Here is a 20,066-nt window from a genome sequence, read left to right as displayed (position 1 = left end):
CACAGTATCTGTAATAACACTATAATGATTTGGTTATCACCTCTAGGTTTTATTATACAATATCATTTGCCATTTTTCAATGTAATATTTTTCAAATTTTTTTACATATATATTTTATATTTGACAATGAACAAAAAGGGTACAGAAAACAAAACAAACAAAAAAAAACAACAAATAGCAACTGATAGCTCAGTCCGAAAAGAGTTTCAACGAATAGAACAAAACAAAACAAAACAAAAACGACGATGACAGTAAAAACGCTAATGTTAATATTCATCTTCTTTCATGATGTTGTAATGAGCGTAAAATAACTACGTTTACCGAACACAGGGATCGTCAGCCTTCAACCTTGTTTGGGGGCTATTTACCTAAATAAACACACTGAAGAAACAAGAAAAACAACTTGCAGGACGTACAGTGAAATGGCGCCGACGTGTGCCACAAATGAACAGTCATGCGTAACAATGTGAACGTCCGCTGCGTCTCTTGCCTCTCTTCCTTAAAGGAAAAGGTGAAAGGGGAGGAGAGATCCAGAGAAGGGGAGAGAAAGGGAGACAGCGACAGAAGGTGAGAAAAGATCGACTTTGGACTTATTGCCATGGATCTGTGACGCTGATCTGACAGCGGGGCGTTTCGAGCGTATCCTATTTCTCAAACTCTGTTATTTTCGAGATCAGGAGCACGGCGTCGACACCACCTGGATATCCTGGGTATCCTGGATATTGCTTTGTCACTATGACGGCTGCTTTTCTACTCACTTTAAAGAGTTTGAAACCACTTTGAAAAAAAACACACACGTCTACAACATCATGTCCGAAACGACACGCGATACGAATAAATATGAATAATAAATATGTTTTGTTGAAAAAGGAAAGGGGTTGCGTACAAAAGTGTTTTTCACATGCAGTCGGGAAATTCCAGGTCCAGAAAGGAAAAGTCCTGCCGTGTTTTTGCAACGGCCCTGCACTGAGCCATTTGTTGGACCTCTGGGTTGAGGCTAATCGGCCAAATCCACCACAGTTGGCTACAAAATCCCGGAGGGGAATTTTACTTTCTGAACCCGGATTTGCCACCGATGTTCATATGTGATCCGATCAGCAAAATAAAAATGATTAAGAAGAGGAATTTCTAAATTCATATGACTCCGCTTTGCCGTTCTTGTTCGATTGCATTATGTTTTGTGCATATATCGCTGAAAAAGTGACCTTTGACTTCCGTGACTTCACTGGATAATGTCACACTTTACAGTCGATTGCAGGACAATTGAATGGCCTGTGCTAGACAGTTGGACCCAGCTGGAGAGAAATTCATATCACCTTGGTAACAAGTAAGGGGTAGCCTCACTGTAACATGGTACCTGTATGGTGGGTGGCTTTCTTTAGTTAACACTTGATAAGCAAACCAATACTAGCGCATAAAACATATTATCGTATTGGCACATATGAAATGTTTTTTTTAACTACCGTGCAGATTTTAAGATATGGGGTTTTGGAATTTACGCATATGTTTTCTTAACTTGCTGTCGTATGCATGTGTCCAATGTGTGTCTACAATTTGGTAATACTGAAAAATAAATCGATATAACTGAAGACCACTGTGTCACTTCCGACTGCAGAATGATTAAATCATTTAACTGTGGAACACTGGGAGAAATAAGCATTATATTTAAGTCTCACTTCCATTCCAATCCCAATAGTGAAATTACACAACCTCACACACACACACACACACACACACACACACACACACACACACACACACATTCTTTTGCTAAATCTACATTGTTTATTTACTTATAAGAGTTCAATTGTAATTGTGCGATCAGTCGTTCCTGCCTCGAATCCATTTTCCAAAACACCCAACACCCCACTTCTCCAAGTCCCCCCGTGCTGCGGGCAACTCCGTACCGTTATCTACCCTCCCTGCGCCGCTACGGCGACCATCCCAAAGGCTTCTCCGCGACAGGCAGTCCTTCTATGGGAACTCCCGTTCCTCCTCTCCCCCGTACAGGTAGTTATTAGTCCCCGCCGGCTGGACGTACTCCTCAGTTTTGTCCCAGTCCGACACCCAGCCCCCTCCGCCTCCTCCCACAGCTCCGCCGTTGGGGTCCGCTCCCTGGGTCGTGGCTCCGTAGCCACCGCCGGTGGCACTGCTGGAGCGATACAGCTCCTCCGTCTCGTTCGCCAACTCGTCCTCGTCCAGAATGCCGCACTTCTCGTCGCTTAGCTGCTCCGGCTCGGCCCAGGGCTGTTTCTCTCCGGACGCGAAGAGTCCTGCAAAAGGCGGCGGAGTCGAGTTAGTCCGTGACCGGTGTCGATTTTATAGCCAAATGTCACGGTAAGGCGTCCCCCACCCGGCACCTAATTTGTTACCCTGACGTTTTGTGCGCTTTACGTTTAATGCCTTTACACGACACGGGTTAGTGAAGACTTGAATGTGGCCACGCACCAATGAAGGGATGGATGAAAAACACAAGGGTTATACACACCATAGAATATAACCCCTCCGTAATGAACGAGTGAAGCAATGAGAAATACGCCCTGCCACTCCTCTCGCGTCTGCGCCCCAAGATGGAGAAGGACAGAAAGAGAGGAAGAGTCATTGTTATGAAGGGAAGAATCTCAATGAAGATGAGTGGTGGATGGTTGAAATACATTTCATATACAGTATATATATATATATATATACACTGTATATATACAGTACGTACCTGTATATATACTGTATATATGAAGACATTTGTTTTAGTGTTTCAATGAAATACATACTGATATCGTCAACTCTCACCTTATGTTTTGTCATGGCCCCAACGATGAGTGGACACACCATGCCAGACAGAGTGCCCACGCCGTTGGAGATGCCCATTAGGATACTGGCATAGCGGGGAGCGATGTCCAGGTGGTTGACGTTGAAACCTTTTGGGAAAGGAAACCCCATCAGTACCACTGGCCTGAGAACCGAGAACGATGAAAAGTATTTTGCCTCAGTAGTCCCTTCAAAGAGTCGTGGATATATATATATATATTTTTTTTTTCTTAAGTCAAATGCCTCATTAGATTTGCTTTATTAATGGGGTTGCTTCAGAGACAAGATTAGGGCGAGAACCCAGTGTTGGGTTTATTGGTGTTAGTGAGATCTCTTTTGAAGTGTCGGATCGATGACAGAGAGGAAAGTCATTCTAGATGCAAAGCGCCAACGAGAAGTATGGGAACAAGGACACGGAGAAGCACCTTGACGGCCAGAATTCTCACCTGATATAGCGAACCCAGAAAACCCCACAGCCAAGACCAGGAAGGTGATGGCAACACCTTTGGTATGGGAGAAGCCCACCACCAGCAGCAACGTGGCCTCCATTCCGAACCCTGTCACAGAACCTCAAGTGACTCAATAAAAGAAGATGCACAGCTCTTGAAATATAACAGCGAGGAAGCCTCAGAGACCAATACTCAACCCTTGTTGACCCTTGTCGACTCTGACCCTTGTTTCTAGAAATATTCCTTTGTTCGTCCTCACTTTACCTCCGCAGTTCATGAGCTTCCTGACGTTGGTGGTAGTCATGATTTGGTTCGAGCGCAGGTAGTCAGCCAGCTGGCCCCCGATGGGGACGATGATGGTCATGACCAGGTGGGGAAGTGCGGAGATGATGCCGACCTAAGCGGCGGGGAAAGATGAATGGGCTTTCAGGAATTTAAGGACCAAAATGCTTCAACCCAACTCACAACCCATTGCACGTAACCCTGTTGTCTGAGTCCCAGTTGATTTAACCATTACCTTGCTGATCTCAAACCCAAACACCTCCTCAAAGTACGCGGGCTGGCTGATGAGAAGCAGGTAAAATGTCCAACTCCTGCAGAAATTTGCCACAATGATGGCGTACACTGGCATTGAGGTGAAGAAACACTTCCAGGGTGTGTTGAATTTCTAGAAAGACAGGAAAATTAAAATGTAAAAAAAAAAAAAAAATTCAAAATCATTCTGGAGATTAATAATGGAAGCCTCTGGACCTACTATGCGTTGATATGCCAACTATTATATTTGTTCCAGCCCTTTTGCATGCATCTATTTAATTTCCTTGTCTTTGCACTTTACCCTTGTATCAGCGGCTCTATGCTGCGGGAATTCAGATATCACTGACCGTCACGGGCGTGGAATTCTGCGTCGACAAGCCGATGCTCTCCTCGATGTAAGTCCTCTCCTCTTCTGTGATGGTGGGGTGAGCCGCTGGGCTCTCATAAGACACCAGGATCCAGAAGCAGTACCACAACACCCCAAAGGTGCCTGAGTCCCAGACAGAAAGGACAGGAGGACAAAAAGAGAGAGAACAGACAAGAGTCAGAAGAGCACAGGGGGTGTGAAAAGGACAGATAGATAGATAGATGGATATATGGATAGATAGATAGATAGATAGATAGATAGATAGGTAGATAGATAGATAGATAGATAGATAGATAGATAGATAGATAGATAGATGGATAGATAGATAGATAGATAGATAGATAGATAGATAGATAGATAGATAGATAGATAGATAGATAGATAGATAGATAGATAGATAGATAGATAGATAGATAGATAGATAGATAGATAGATAGATAGACAGACAGATAGATAGATAGATAGATAGATAGATAGATAGATAGATAGATAGATAGATAGATAGATAGATAGATAGATAGATGGACGGACGGGTGGACGGACAGACAGCCAGATAGGTGTAATAACTCACCATAGACATAAAAGACGGATGACCATCCGCTGTACTGCACCAGAATTCCGGCCAAAGGCATGGCAATCACAGCGCCAGCATATGAACCTGGTGTATACACACACACACACACACACACACACACACACGCACACACACACAGTTGATATGTTCATCACGTTATCTATCAAAGCATTACAAAGTCAACGGTCGAATGGTCAGTGACAGCATAAGCTCACCACAAAAAGCTGTGGTCGCCAGTCGACTTCTTTCAAGGGGCGGCGCCCATTTCGCCCATATGCCATGACAGGCCGGATATGAAACACCCTGCCAATGACATCGGAAGTTAGTTCAGTACAAGTTCAGTACAAGCTGTCTTCAACGAGAGTTCCCATCTTTAAAAGTAGTGGCACGCCGCCACGTCACGACAGAAAAACAAGCAATCGGTATGTGTGAAGTTGCGCATGCAAAGCCAAAGCCATGGAGCAGGGCCAGGCACCTCCACGAGCCCTTGGCATATTCTGACAATGATGACGCAGCTGAAGTGCATCCGCGCCGCGGTCGGAATCAACATATTCAGGCAAGACGTGGCCACGATTGCAAAGCCAAACACTCTGGAAAGGGAGAAGAGAACACGGTGAGATTGGATTCGCCGGTTAAACGGCAGCCGCCGCTACCCGAGCGCGTGACGACTCGGGGGAGAATACAGACCTGTTTGCGGCAAACCTCTGGCAGATGAAGCCTCCTGGGATTTGGGTGACGATGTATCCCCAAAAGAAGGACCCGTGGATCATGCCGACCGTTTCCGGATCCCAGTCAAACTGGGCTTTCTGTCAGGAATGACCCAAAGGAGAATTATTATTCCCTGATTTTCCGGGAGCTATTCTGAGACAGGTCGACTCATTTTGATCAAGGTCTGAGACCTGAGGCCAACTGACATATATAACATCACAAATAAACCTGTTTGGTCAAAGGTTATACAGAATCGATGTTGGCCAGAGACACACAGGCTAAAACAACCAGTTGTTGTTATTTAGAAATATAAGCGTATAAAACTTTCAAACCATCCAGAAGAAACTTGAAGTGACTCCAACTATATCGAATTGTGCCGAGCCAATGCACCCTTCGCCCGAGTGGCCGCCGGGTGAACTGCGCCTGAGTTTCACAATCGCAAAATATGTCCAGGAAAATGGAAGATTTTTTCCAGTACAACAGCGGGAATTTTGTGCAGCTGGACAATTAGAGAGAAAAACACCCTTTTTGTAGTGTTTGCAAAGCTCTGTTGTGAATATGGTGAAATAAGAGGGTTTTTTTAATATTATTTTATACACGTGACTTATTTACTTTGTTTTAAGCCCGCTTCCAATAAAAGTCTTGACTGACGTAACTTTGGGTCGTAGCATCGCGGCAAAACCTTTCACATGAGGTGAAAAATTAACGCATAAATCCAAGTTCTTTCAATGTTGGACTGAGATAGGCCCAAGCAGAAAACCAGACTTGAGAAAATGGCTGACATACCCTTTTGTTGTGGTTTTTGATTTATATTTTACTTCGATTTCTGCACATTTTATATTTCCCTCCCACACACATCCAGAAAAAAAAACCATAAATGTATTTCTTAGACAGCCGTGATTTCACTTAATTCAAAATAAGCATGAACACAGTCAAATAAAGGTAATTCCCTCCTTAAATGCAGGAGGCCAGGGGGATAACTGTATTAACGTTGAGTGTGTTAGTAGAGAGCCAAGCATAAGGAGTAGAGTGGTGATCGAGATATAAGATTATCCTCAGTGTCACCATTTGGCTTGGAATTTAGCATGGAGGGAAGGAAAAGAGTCGGTAGGAATAGGATCTTCAGATTGAGGGGTAGCAGCAAGGTTCATCTCGTCCAGTGGCACTGACCAATGCATTTATGCTGTGACGTAACAAAGTGGTCTGATATGCTGTCACAAATCGGCGACAAACGACAGAACTGATCTGTCGTTTGTCGCAGAACGGAGCCTAACGCACACAAGGACCTCAGATGAATCATTCATGTTCCCGTTTGGCCAGGGAGCCGTTTTGAAGCGACCTTGGATTTAACCAGGTCCCTGAACCCAGAGTGAGAATTATACAATGACAATGGGGGGGGGGGGGGGTTAAATCTGAGGAAAATAAATAAATCTACAATAAAAACACTGTTTTTATTTGCTTTGTTTAGAAAAATGATCGCTCTGATCTGAGCTGCAGATCCACTGCGGAGCTCTGCACGTGGCCCAGCATAATGGTAAGGTCTGCTTTAGGGGTGTCTGAAATCGTATGAAGAGATTTTTCCAGCCATTAATATGGGATATATAATTTAATGTTCACGATTACAGGTAAGAAGGATATATAAATGTTTCGACCCCCACCCGACCTGCTGTTTTTACCTCTTTTGGTGGGGTCCAAGTCTTAATTAGGTGGGTCAGAACACCAGTAATTGGAACCATGCTTGAAACCCAAATCTAAAATCTTAAGAACAGAGACGGACTTCTGACATGATCATCTTCACGTTTTTGGGAGGTTAGGTGTGAAAAACTCGGGTGAAAAGCCATTATCGCCGCGCAGCCACGCCCAAACTCACCACGATGATCTCCTTGTTGTCCCTGAAGACGGTGTGGCTGTTGACCATGCTGACGACGGCCACGCCCAGGTTGCAGCGGATGCCGAAGGAGATGCAGAAGCCGATGCCGGAGAGGATGGCGATGATGTAGCGCCTGGGGAGGCCGAAGCAGGTGCAGTCCACCACAGGCAGCTCCTTCTCCTCCACCAGCTTTGGCCGGCCCTCTGCCGACAGCTCCATGGTCTCGCCATTCTCTTGTTTCTTCTCCAACGCGCTGCCAAGGGAGACGTCAGGTACGAAGGCGTGAGTGGATTGCCGTTGTTTTTCTTCTCTTTTTTTCCGCTCTTATTTTTTGAATTTGGTAATTACTTTGAGATGGGACACACTGACTCTTTAAGATTCATTTATTTTACTGATACGCAGCAAATTCTCTCTTTGCGTCTTTATGACAAGTTCGAATTCAAACATAAAAAGTGTTAAAAAATAAATAATGTAATTGTTATTTTAATTATCAGCTGTGAATCACTGCTTCAAGTGAGTTTGGGGTTGCCAGGTAGGAACCGCATTGCCTGGCACCAGAACATTAATTTCAACAAAACTCTTCTGGCTGAACTGGCAACCCTACAGCATCCATGCATTGAGTCCCACAGGCGGCTTCACAGCTGATAATCACTGCACCCAGCGGTTGGATAATCGAAAATAGTTCGGAAGACCCTGGTTTTATATTGTTGTTGTTGTTTAACTCTTCATTAAAGACGGAAGATTATAAAATCTCAGCTTTTGAGATGCTAAAAGCTGTATTTTCCCCGGATTTTACACGAGCGAGGCATGCAACCCGACACTACCGCAGTTCTGGACACACAATGGTGAAATTGGTATTGACCGTCTTGTCTGAATTTGGGTAAGGCAGACGAAAAGCGAATTTCCCCCAAAAACTGGAGTATCCTTGTCTGATCTGACAATTGTTTGATTGAACTTTAGAAAATGTGTCAAGACAAGGACTAGGTACTGCTGTTTGAGAGTGTGTGTGTGTGTGTGTGTGTGTGAGCTTATGGAGTCCAAAAAAGCTTGGACCCGTTTCAGTTGGCGTACCAGCCACGGTCTCCCAGGTACTGCACACCACGCTCACACACCTGGATGGCCGGAAGGGGGCCTATGTGAGACTGCTGTTCATCGATTATAGTTCAGCCTTCAATACCATAGTCCCCACCAGACTGGCTGTCAAGCTGCAGGAGATCGGACTGAATACTCCACTGTGTGCCTGGATCCTGAACTTCCTCTCAGCCCGGCCCCAGGTGGTTATAGGGTGGGGAAGCACATGTCCAGCTCCCTCACCCTGTACACAGGATCCCCCCAGGGCTGCGTCCTCAGCCCCCTACTGTACTCCCTGTACACACACGACTGTGTGGCCAGGTCCAGCTCAAACACCAACATCAAGTTTGCTGACGACACCGTCGTGGTGGAACTGATCGCCAACGACGATGAGAAGGCCTACCGTGACGAGGTAGCTGACCTGTCACTCTGGTGCCAGGACAACAGCCTCCTCCTGAACGTCAGCAAAACTAAGGAGCTGATTGTGGACTTGAGGCGAGGATTACAACCGACGCACGCGCCCTTGGTGATTAATGGGACTTCTGTCGACAGGGTGAGCAGCTTCAAGTACCTGGGAGTCCACATCACAGAGGATTTAATATGGACTTTACAAACAGACACTCTGGTGAGAAAGGGAGGCAGCGTCTTTACCACCTCAGGCAGATGAAGAAATTCAGAGTGAGGATCCTCAAGTCCTTCTACTCTGGAGCAGTGGAGAGCATCCTGACAGGCAACATCACTGCCTGGTTTGGGAACAGTACTGCTCAGGACAGGCGGGCCCTGCAGAGGGTGGTGCGCTCAGCTGAACGTACCACTGGAACTACCCTCCCCTCCCTGCAGGAGCTATACACCAGGAGGTGTAGTAGCAGAGACCTCAGGGTCATGAAGGATCCTCAACACCCCAACAATGGACTGTTCCAGCTGCTGCAGTCGGGCAAGCACCTCCGAAGTCACACAGCGAGAACAGAGAGACTGAGACGGAGTTTCTTCCCACAAGCCATAAGGACTGTACACGCTGAACTCACCAGGGGTTCTCACTGAGCCACACACATAGGCTCCACTACCTTATTGTACTGTATGTAGCATACTGTACTGCATACTGTATCACTGTTCTGGGATTACAGCATACTGTGCTGTATTGCTGTTCTGTTCAGTGTTACTGTTTTGCCGTGCCGTACTGTTGTATACTGTACTGTACATCTCTAGACACACTACCTCACTTTATTCACATGCCACTTTAATGCACATATGTGTATATACATAATAGCCTATCCCATATACATTAGCCTATTCCCTTTATTTATATTTTGTACCCCCACTCTGCATTACCTTTGAGTTCTTATTTTATTTTAATTTATTCTATAATATTCGTCTTACTTACTGCATTACGTTTTAGGAATCAGTTAGTTAGTCAAGCAGAATTTTTTAGGTAGCTATTGTGTGTGTGTCTAGAACATATTGTGTGTAATCACCGGGTGCGTTGCATTGACATTTCACTGCATCTATGTATGAAAGTATGTATATGTATGTGACGAATAAACCTCTTGAATCTTGAAAGCAGATCTGCTGCTGTCAAATCAGGTCATATCACGATGTAGGGATAGAAGCTGATGACGATCATTGACAGCTGAGTGAACTGGGTTTTTAAGTTTAGTCAAGCTTCACGTCATACATTTGGTTGCCCTGGTACCAAAAAGTGCCGGTCTACTCTTTTGTCCTGCAGATTCATACGCATCTTTACAGACGAGGTCTTTATCTTTTACCTCGAACAACCCTCAATCGCCACCTCATCTGGAACTTTTAACAAGAGAGCACGTCTTCTCCCTCCTCAGTTGTTTTTAAAATAGCTTCGGATTTTCTTCCATCGCTGACATTGCGGAGCGGTGCAGCGAGACGGGAGTATATCGAGGTTGTCAACTTGTTTCATCCCGGCGCGATGCGCCGGGATGAAACAAGTATCTGGTAGTGTCTGGTAGTGTCATCCTTTACTCCGTCTCAGCTTCCCTAAAAACCGCCAAGATACTGTAAGAACCTCAGACAGCTTCTGGCCGTCGACACACCGAGTGAACATCCACTCCAGCAGCAGATCGTCCATTAAACATGAATGAACTTGTGGACGGGCAAATATATGCAGACTGGATGGAGCAGGAAAGCAATCTATTTAATTTAAGATCCAGATTAGTTAAGGGGTTCAAATATTGTTTTTTTTTTGTTTTTTTTTAATCTTGCTGTCTAGTGAGGGAAACTGACCTTTAATAACAGTAAAACAAGATTAAAAAAAAAACAAAAAAAAAACACATTGTCTAAAATAGCAACGTGCTTTGTGGCCATAATACAAGTCTAGTCCTACAGCACAGAGCACAGATGACCAATGGCACCTACTTCACACTTTCATCTGATGGTAAGTCTGGTAAATAATCATCAGAGACATCAGTGATCTTCCCTCAAAAAGGTTATAAACTGATATATTTATATATATATATATATATATATATAAATATAAATATAAACTTGACCTTTAGTCATGCACAGTCGTCTTGGGAGATCTGGAACCTGTGCTTCATTAAACGCAGAATAGAGGAGTCCCATTAATGAATCTACCAGAAGGAAAAATGAAATCCCGATGTTATCTCGCTACATCCGTTGAAAATAGTCAAACACACCAAAATTATAAGATATTGTTTTTTCATACTGGCGTCTCAGGGATAGCATCTGTCAAGTTAGAGGCATGTGGCCAGTCACTAGATAGGGCTCTTTGAGTGACACTACTTGTGTGCAGGGATTGTAAGTTAGGCAGGACTAACCCATTCATAAGGCAGTGCCATTTTTTTTTTTTTTAGCTGCGGTGAGTTGTTTGCACTGATTTAATGTGACAAAACCTGCCATAGAGGGAAGAGGCCACATCATCATGTGTCCACTCTGACCAGGAGAAAGCAAGTCGCCAAGAGCTCATTCCATATCCCGTACACTGTGTCCCCGATCAAGACATTTTAGTTGGCAATGAATTGTCATTTTCTGCCACGATGACAAGATTTCAGTGGTCTAATAACACGCATTATGAAGAAGAGACATTTATCTGCCTCAACCCGAAACGCGTGGTTTTAGAATCGATCAGCTCACATAACTGCGACGGTGGCGGTAATGCCATAATCGCCACACCTCTACTCCCACCTCTAAAAGGTTTCGTTGACTACGTCCCTGTCCCTCTGAGCCTTTTGTGTGCCGCCTTCGACCGGCCGCACGCGAGAATTAATGTCCCCGCTTCGACTGGAAGCGGCAGCCGGGCAAAGCCCGCAAAACCGTCACCGCACAGCCGCCGATTTCAAAGGATCTCCTCCTGGCTGGGAGGCGTTGCATACAAATGACAGCGACCGCAGCGGATCGGGTTGCAGACAGGACTCTGGAGAAGGACTCTGTGTTCTTGGCAGCAGAACCTGCACGGTGTAGTCAATTTTTAAACTTCAATGGTAAGCACCGCGGCTCGGCGGCGACACCTTCACAGGAGCGTGCGAGCCAAAAATAGCCGCGCGCCGCAGTTTGGACGCTCTCTGACATTGATCAAGTATTAATGCTACTCGGTTGTGAATTATTAATATCTCCGACTCTTTCTCTGACTATTTCGGTCCCTCGCCCCTCGCTCTCCCCTCTCCCCTCTCTCTCTCTCTCTCTCTCTCTCTCTCTCTCTCTCTCCGCATCCGTCTTCCTCCCAGCGTTTCATCCTCCATCCTCCTCTTTCTCTCAGTCTCAGATGCTTTCAAGCTCTCTCCATGAGGTCCTCCCTTCCTACCAAGCACCCGTTAAAGAAACAAGGGCGCAATTCCAATGTTTTTTGAGTCCGAGTTCAGTCTGAAAATTACAAAAGGAAATTCAAGGATTTCAAGGACTTTCAAGGAATCTCATCGTCGTCTATTATTAAAAGTGTCTATTTCCAAACATGCTGAATTAAATGAATGTTTCCTTGGCATAATCTGTGGTAAAAGTGATTCTGGAACTTTTTTGAATTTCGTTTGTATGTATGATTTCAATAACAGAACGGGGAGGGGGAGAATCGCAGATTTTCAGCGGTGGGGTTTTTTTTCCAAGGACTTTCCAAGCACTTCAACACAAAAGGTGCTATTTGCGAGGTACTCCAGGAATTACATTTCTGAGGATGAAATTCAAGCACTTGAGGCACCTCAAGGACCTGGTAAGAACCCCCGTTGAATGGAAAACAAATTCCCCTGCAGCCCCGACCGACCGGCTGACTTCCGGCTGACTTTGTCCCCGACCCCGAGCGGCAGAAAATCCGTCATAATCCCCGGCCGCGCGTCTAAACCTTTCACTCCGCGGCCGGTCATGTCACAGCATAATGGCCGCTTGAGACGCCGCGGGTGGTTCAAAGACCCGCGTCCGAGTGAAGCGCGGGGCGACGCCCAACCCCCGTTGGTTCCCCTCCCGTTCCGGGCGTTTCGAGGCGCGACTCAGATTCCCACTTAATCTCTTAATTCATCCGTCAAGGGCGTGCGAGGAGGGCGGTTCTGCGACGCGGGTCGGAGGTCAATCAACAGCTTGTAATCACTGATCGGATGAGAGAGAAATAACGGGTCTGGATGGTTTGCACCTTTCAGCCGAACCCAGCGCTCAATGGGAGCGATGACTAGAAATTGTTGTGAAAGTGAGTGGAAAAAAAACATGTTGATCAGCCTGTTGATTTAGAAGCAATAAAAGGCAGAACTCAATAATAACTCAGCATAATGACTTCAGAGGCAGGAGATTCATGTCCTGGCTTTTGATTCTATGGTTCTTGATATTTTTCGCCAAGGGTAAGTGAAGGAAATGAGGAAGAGGACCATTTTCAGGCCATTTCGCAGGTGAACAATTTGAGTGACACCGTTCAGTTTGGGCTTCAAAACTAATTCCAAATGCATTTTTGATTTCATTTGTGTTCGATCGACCTATGGCTGCTTTGGGGTCATTGAAGGGACTGGGTTTTGGGGGATTTAGTCCAAAATGGAAATGAATATAAATGAGAAAGCTGCTGTTTAAATAATACATTAGAATAGCAGAAAGGTAATAGCAGAATAGAATAAAACACAACAGAACAGCATGCATTTCAACAGAACACAAAGGCCTATAGTCAAAAAGAACAGAATATAATAGAATAGGATTTATCACAGTGACCAGATGACCGATAATAAAAATGAAATTTGAATGAATCTCTTAATTGCAGACAGTCCAAATAGTTCATTAAAATAGTAGAATCGCAATAGTAAAGTAGAACACAACAAAACCAAACAGAACAGCATAGAACATAATAGAATATGATAGAATAGAACAGAATAGAATGTCATAGAACAGAACAGAATATAATGTGATATAGAACAGAATAAAACAGCAAAGAAGAAGATTGCAATAGTAGAATAGATCATACCCATAGAAGGAATATAATAGAAGTGAATAGAAATTAATAGAACAAAACAATCGAATACGATAGAACATAACAGAGCAGAATGGAATAGAATAGAATACTCGTTTCTTTTCTGTTCTATTCTATTCTTTCTTATTATACTATTATCTGTTACATTGAATTCTATTATATTGAATTCGGCTCTGTTCTGTTCTATCCTATTCAGACTAGAAGAGACTAAAATACAATGGAATACAATTTAATAGAACAGAACAGAACAGAATACAACAGAATAGAATACAATACAATAGAATAGAACAGATTTGACTAGAATAGAATAGAATAGTAAAGAATTGAATCAAATAGAATAGAAGAGAATAGACTGGAATAGACTAAAGTCGAATGGAATAGAATAGAACAGAACAGAACAGACTAGAACAGAAAATAATAGAACAGAATACAATAGAATAGAACAGACTAGACTGGACTAGACTAGAATGGAATAGAAAAGTAAAGAACGGAATAGAATAGAATAGAATAGAATAGATGAGGAACAGAAAAGAAAAGAATATAACAGAACAGAACATAATAGAACAGAATAGCATAGAACAGACTAGACTAGAATAGAATAGAACAGAATAGAGCAGACTATACTAGAATAGACTAAAATGTAATGGAATAGAACAGAACAGACTAGAACAGAATATAAGAGTACAGAACAGAAAATAACAGAATAGAATAGAACAGACTAGACTAGGATAGACTAAAATAGAACGGAACAGAACAGAAAAGAGCAGAACAGAACAGAACAGAACAGAATAGAATAGAATAGAATAGAATAAAATAGAATAGAATAGAATGGAACCGTACAGAATAGAACAGCACAGACTAGAACAGAAAAGAACAGAACAGAAAAGAGCAGAACAAAATAGAATTGAACGGTACAGAATATAATAGAATAGAACAGCACAGACTAGAACAGAACAGAATAGAACAGAACAGAATAGAATACAATAGAATATAACAGCACAGACTAGAGCAGGACAGAATAGAGCAGAACAGAAGGTAATAGAATAGACTATAATAGAATAGTAGAAGGGCTTATACTCATAGAAAAGAATAGAACACAATAGAATAGAACAAAAAATAATATGGAATAGAATACAACAGCACAGCACAGACTAGAGCAGAACAGAATATAATAGAAAAGCACAGGCTAGCACAGAGCAGAATAGAATGGAACAGAACATAATAGAATAGAATAGAATAGAACAGCACAGACTAGAACAGAACAGAATATAATTGACTAGAATAGAACAGTACAGAATAGAACAGCACAGACGAACAGAACAGAACACAGCAGAGCAGAGTAGAACATAATAGAATAGAATAGATCATACTCAGAATGGAATAGAATAGAAGTTAATAAAAATTAATAGAACAAAACAGAATCTAATACGATAGAACATAACAGAGCAGAATGTAATCTATTCTATTCCATTCTGTTTTATTATACTCTTTCTTATTCTATTCTTTTCTATTATACTATATTCTGTTCTACTGAATTCTGTTCTGTCCTATTCAGAATCCTATTCAGAGAAGAGCAGAACAGAACGATACAATACAATACAATACAATACAATACAATACCATACAATACAATACAATACAATACAATACAATACCATACAATACCATACAATACCATACAATACAATACAATACAATACAATACAATACCATACAATACAATACAATACAATACAATACAATACAATACAATACAATACCATACAATACCATACAATACCATACAATACAATACAATACAATACAATACAATACCATACAATACAATACAATACAATACAATACCATACAATACAATACAATACAATAGAACAGAATAGAATATAACAGTACAGGATAGAACAGAACAGAGTAGAATACAATAGAACACAACAGACTAGAACAGAGCAGAATAGAATAGAACAGAAAATAATAGAATACAATACAATAGAACAGAACAGAATAGAATAGAAGAGAACAGAACAGAACAGAACAGAACAGAACAGAACAGAACAGACAAGACAAGAAAGAGACAATACAATACAATACCATACAATACAATACAATACAATACAATACCATACAATACAATACAATACAATAGAACAGAATAGAATATAACAGTACAGGATAGAACAGAACAGAGTAGAATACAATAGAACACAACAGACTAGAACAGAGCAGAATAGAATAGAACAGAAAATAATAGAATACAATACAATAGAACAGAACAGAATAGAATAGAAGAGAACAGAACAGAACAGAACAGAACAGAACAGAACAGAACAGAACAGAACAGAACAGAACAGAACAGAACAGAACAGAATAGAATAGAATAGAACAGAACAGAACAGAACCGAATAGAGTAGAATAGAATAGAATAGAATAGAACAGAACACACTAGAACAGTACAGAATAGAACAGAAACGAACAGAACAGAACCGAGTAGAACAGAGCAGAATAGAATATAATAGAACAGAACACACTCGGCATAAAGCATATAACAGAATATAATTTAATACAACAGAACAGAACAGAATATAATCTAATCTAATATAATCTAATCTAATCTAATATAATCTAATCTAATATAATATAATATAATATAATATAATATAATATAATATAATATAATATAATATAATATATAATAGAACGGAACAGAATAAAACAGAAAATAATAGAATAGAATAGAATAGAATAGAATAGAATAGAAAAAAATAAAATAGAACAGAACAAAATAGAACAGGACAGAATAGAATATAAGGGAACAGAACACACTAGAACAGAACAGAATAGAACAGAAAAGAACAGAACTGAACAGAATAGAAGAAAATAGAACAGGCTAGACTACAACAGAACAGAACAGAATAGAATAGAATAGAATAGAATATAATAGAATAGAATAGAATAGAAACAGAACACAGTAGAACATAATAGAATAGAACAGAATAGAATAGAGCAGAATAGAATAGAACAGAATGGAATAGAACAGAACACAGTAGAACAGAATAGAATAGAACAGAACACAGTAGAACATAATAGAATAGAACAGAATATAATAGAATAGAATAGAATAGAATAGAATAGAACAGAACAGAACAGAACAGAATAGAATGTAATAGAATATAATACAATAGAAGACAACAGAACAGAACAGAACAGAACAGAACAGAACAGAACAGAACAGAACAGAACAGGACAGGACAGGACAGAACAGAACAGGACAGGACAGGACAGGACAGGACAGAACAGGACAGAATATAAAAGAACAGAACAGGACAGGACAGAACAGAACAGGACGGGACAGGACAGAACAGAACAGAACAGAACAGGACAGGACAGGACAGGACAGAACAGAACAGAACAGAACAGACTATAACAAAATAGAATCGAATAGAATAGAATAGAATAGAATAGAATAGAATAGAACAGAACAGAACAGAACAGAACAGAACAGAACAGAACAGAACAGAATAGAATGTAATAGAATATAATACAATAGAAGACAACACAACACAACACAACACAATAGAACAGAACAGAACAGAACAGGACAGGACAGGACAGGACAGGACAGGACAGGACAGAACAGAACAGGACAGAATATAAAAGAACAGAACAGGACAGGACAGAACAGAACAGGACGGGACAGGACAGAACAGAACAGAACAGAACAGGACAGAACAGAACAGAACAGAACAGAACAGGACAGGACAGGACAGGACAGGACAGGACAGAACAGAACAGAACAGAACAGGACAGGACAGAACAGAACAGGACAGAACAGAACAGGACAGAACAGGACAGGACAGAACAGGACAGAACAGAACAGGACAGAACAAGACAGAACAGAACAGGACAGAACAAGACAGAACAGGACAGAACAGAACAGAACAGGACAGAACAGGGCAGGACAGAACAGAACAGGACAGAACAGGGCAGAACAGGACAGAACAGGACAGAACAGGACAGAACAGGGCAGGACAGGACAGAACAGGACAGAACAGAACAGGACAGGACAGGACAGAACAGGACAGAACAGGACAGAACAGGACAGAACAGGACAGGACAGGACAGAACAGGACAGAACAGGACAGAACAGGACAGAACAGGACAGAACAGGGCAGGACAGGACAGGACAGGACAGAAGAGTCAGGGAGGGGCGGGGCTGACTGGGTCCTGTCTCCAGAACCTTCAAGGGAACAGAACTAGAACGTGCGTGACACGGGACGGACGCTCCCTCCCGTGCAGCGTCGGGGCGGATGTGACAGGAAATCAAGGCTTAGAACACCGGACACCGGGCGGAGTAGAGGGGACCGGGGGGGGGGGGGGTTGAGGGGGAGGGGTGGAGGAGGAGGAGGAGGAGGAGGAGGAGGAGGGGGCACACCGGGCGGAGAAGAGGGGACCGGTGGGGTTGAGGGGAGGGGTGGAGGCGGAGGCGGAGGCGGAGGAGGAGGGGGCACACCGGGGAGCAGCCCCACCGTTGGACAAGGTGCGCGGCCCGTGCGCGGGGGATTTACGTGGGCCGACAGATTGGACGACGAGGGAGCTATTTCTGGAGAGGATTTATGTGTTTAGACGCTACTTCAAATCCCGAGGGAAGAACGGGAGTCCGCGTCCCGCGCTCACATCGATATGATGTAGGAACCAGAAATAATTCACGTTTTGTTTCCGCAGAAATAAATCCCTGTTTGACTTCGCACCGCGTTCACCCGCCGCGGGTTGTTCCCACCAGCCGCCACGCGTCCCGGTGCGACGAAGCGTTTTCACTCGCATTTCACTCTCCAAAAAAAAACAACCAAAAAAAAAAACAACGAAACAGTGTTTTGGTCGCAAATTCCCGAATATGAGAACATCACTTATACACCAATGAACATTTTCTCACAGCAACTGATTCCAGAATAACTCTGCACAAAGTCCCACAACTCAGTGCCTCGGAGCACCTGGGCAGGTTGCAGGTACAGGCCCGGGTACAGGCCTACCCTCGTGTACTGTGTTGTCTGTTGTTTGAATTGATGTCTGGTGACACCCCCCCCAAAAAAAAGTCATAACTCATAATATAATCATATCATACTGACTTTTAGTGCTGACTTGCAATAAAGATTTTTAGTTTCCAAATTGGTAACTGCAATTAGTGGTAGTAGTAGTAGTAGTAGTAGTAGTAGTAGTAGTAGCAGTAGTAGTAGTAGTCATAGTATGACTATTATTATTATTATTATTATTATTATTATTATTATTACTATTATAATTATTAGTAGTAGTAATTGTAGTAGTAGTAGTATTACTATTATTATTATTATTATTATTATTATTATCACTTGAATTATTAATATTATTCTCATTCTTCTTCTTCTTCTTCTTCTTCTTCTTCTTCTTCTTCTTATTATTATTATTATTATTATTATTATTATTATTATCACTTGAATTATTAATATTATTCTCATTCTTCTTCTTCTTCTTCTTCTTCTTCTTATTATTATTATTATTATTCTTATTATTATTATTATTATATTTGTTGCAACCTGTCTGTCCTGATGACACGTATCAAAGTGATGTACATACCCATAGATTTTCCCCAGGGTCTTGGCTGCCACAATCTTGAACCTGTCCGGTCGGACCTCCATCCTCTCGACTCCAGGCTCCGACCGACCCGCTGTCCGTGCGCTCGCCGCTCCTCCGCGCTTCCTCACTCCGGCATAAAAAAACTTTCCCCCTCGGCGCGTCCGGAAACAACAGGCCTCCGGGACCGGGCAACTCGCTCCGAACCAAGGTTAAATCGACTCCCAAGTCACCGAATTTAAACAAACCGTTGTTCGCAAACGCATCATCTTCATCTTCTTCTTCTTAATTTTTTAAATTTTTTTTTTTTTTGGGGGGGGGGACAAGATTTTCCAAAGTTATTCAAGGATCAAACTTGTTGAAATCGCGTCGAAGTAACGGTGACGTTGGGGCGGCCGCATGTTCGCTGTCCGTGGTGCTGAAGCCCAGATTAGCGCCTCACGCTCTAATCTCCCCGCTGTAGTGAGCGTCTCGTGTCGCCTCCCTCCTGGAGACCATCCCGGAAGCTGCTATTCCTGTACCAGCGCCCCGGCTGAATGGAGGGACTTTGCTGCCGCGATCAACGTACGGCCCGCGGGCCGGATTCGGCCCAGTGCGCCCCAAACCGGCCCGGCGGGGTGCGAACAACACCTCTGCTCGGAGAAATGTGACAAGCCTACTGGGAGAAGGTC

The 20,066-nt window shown here is 42.8% G+C and overlaps 1 protein-coding gene across 2 annotated transcripts; it reads right to left on the bottom strand.

Annotated features, from left to right (window-relative positions):
- Positions 1–37: 37 nt before the first annotated feature.
- LOC307245762 (vesicular glutamate transporter 1-like) lies at positions 38–19,863 on the bottom strand. 2 transcript variants are annotated; one of them, XM_080021428.1, is made up of 13 exons: positions 19,399–19,863; positions 7,308–7,560; positions 5,417–5,535; positions 5,205–5,319; positions 4,945–5,032; positions 4,727–4,813; positions 4,136–4,278; positions 3,772–3,921; positions 3,519–3,651; positions 3,252–3,362; positions 2,788–2,915; positions 2,489–2,558; positions 38–2,273 (listed from the first exon to the last, which is right to left on the bottom strand). In XM_080021428.1, exons 1-13 carry the CDS (start codon positions 19,458–19,460, stop codon positions 1,975–1,977), a joined length of 1,758 nt encoding a protein of 585 aa, XP_079877554.1. In that variant the 5' UTR covers positions 19,461–19,863; the 3' UTR covers positions 38–1,974. The 2 variants fall into 2 exon arrangements, with proteins under 2 accessions (XP_079877554.1, XP_079877555.1); XM_080021429.1 differs by lacking the exon at positions 2,489–2,558 and having other exon boundaries at positions 2,086–2,273.
- Between the last annotated feature and the right edge of the window lie 203 nt (positions 19,864–20,066).

This window comes from Zeus faber (assembly GCF_960531495.2).
Source record: "Zeus faber genome assembly, chromosome: 20".
Classification (NCBI taxonomy): Eukaryota; Metazoa; Chordata; class Actinopteri; order Zeiformes; family Zeidae; genus Zeus; species Zeus faber.
Note: the sequence above shows the minus strand (reverse complement) of the source record. Positions and strands in the feature narration are given on the sequence as shown.

Excerpts from the sequence above, each read along its gene's own strand:
- LOC307245762 (XM_080021428.1), bottom strand. The coding sequence starts at position 19,460 with ATGGAGGTCCGACCGGACAGGTTCAAGATTGTGGCAGCCAAGACCCTG. Across the intron at positions 3,922-4,135 it reads AGAATTCCACGCCCGTGACG|AAATTCAACACACCCTGGAA; the intron begins GTCAGTGATATC and ends CTGTCTTTCTAG. Across the intron at positions 2,559-2,787 it reads GGGCCATGACAAAACATAAG|ACGCGAGAGGAGTGGCAGGG; the intron begins GTGAGAGTTGAC and ends CTTGGGGCGCAG.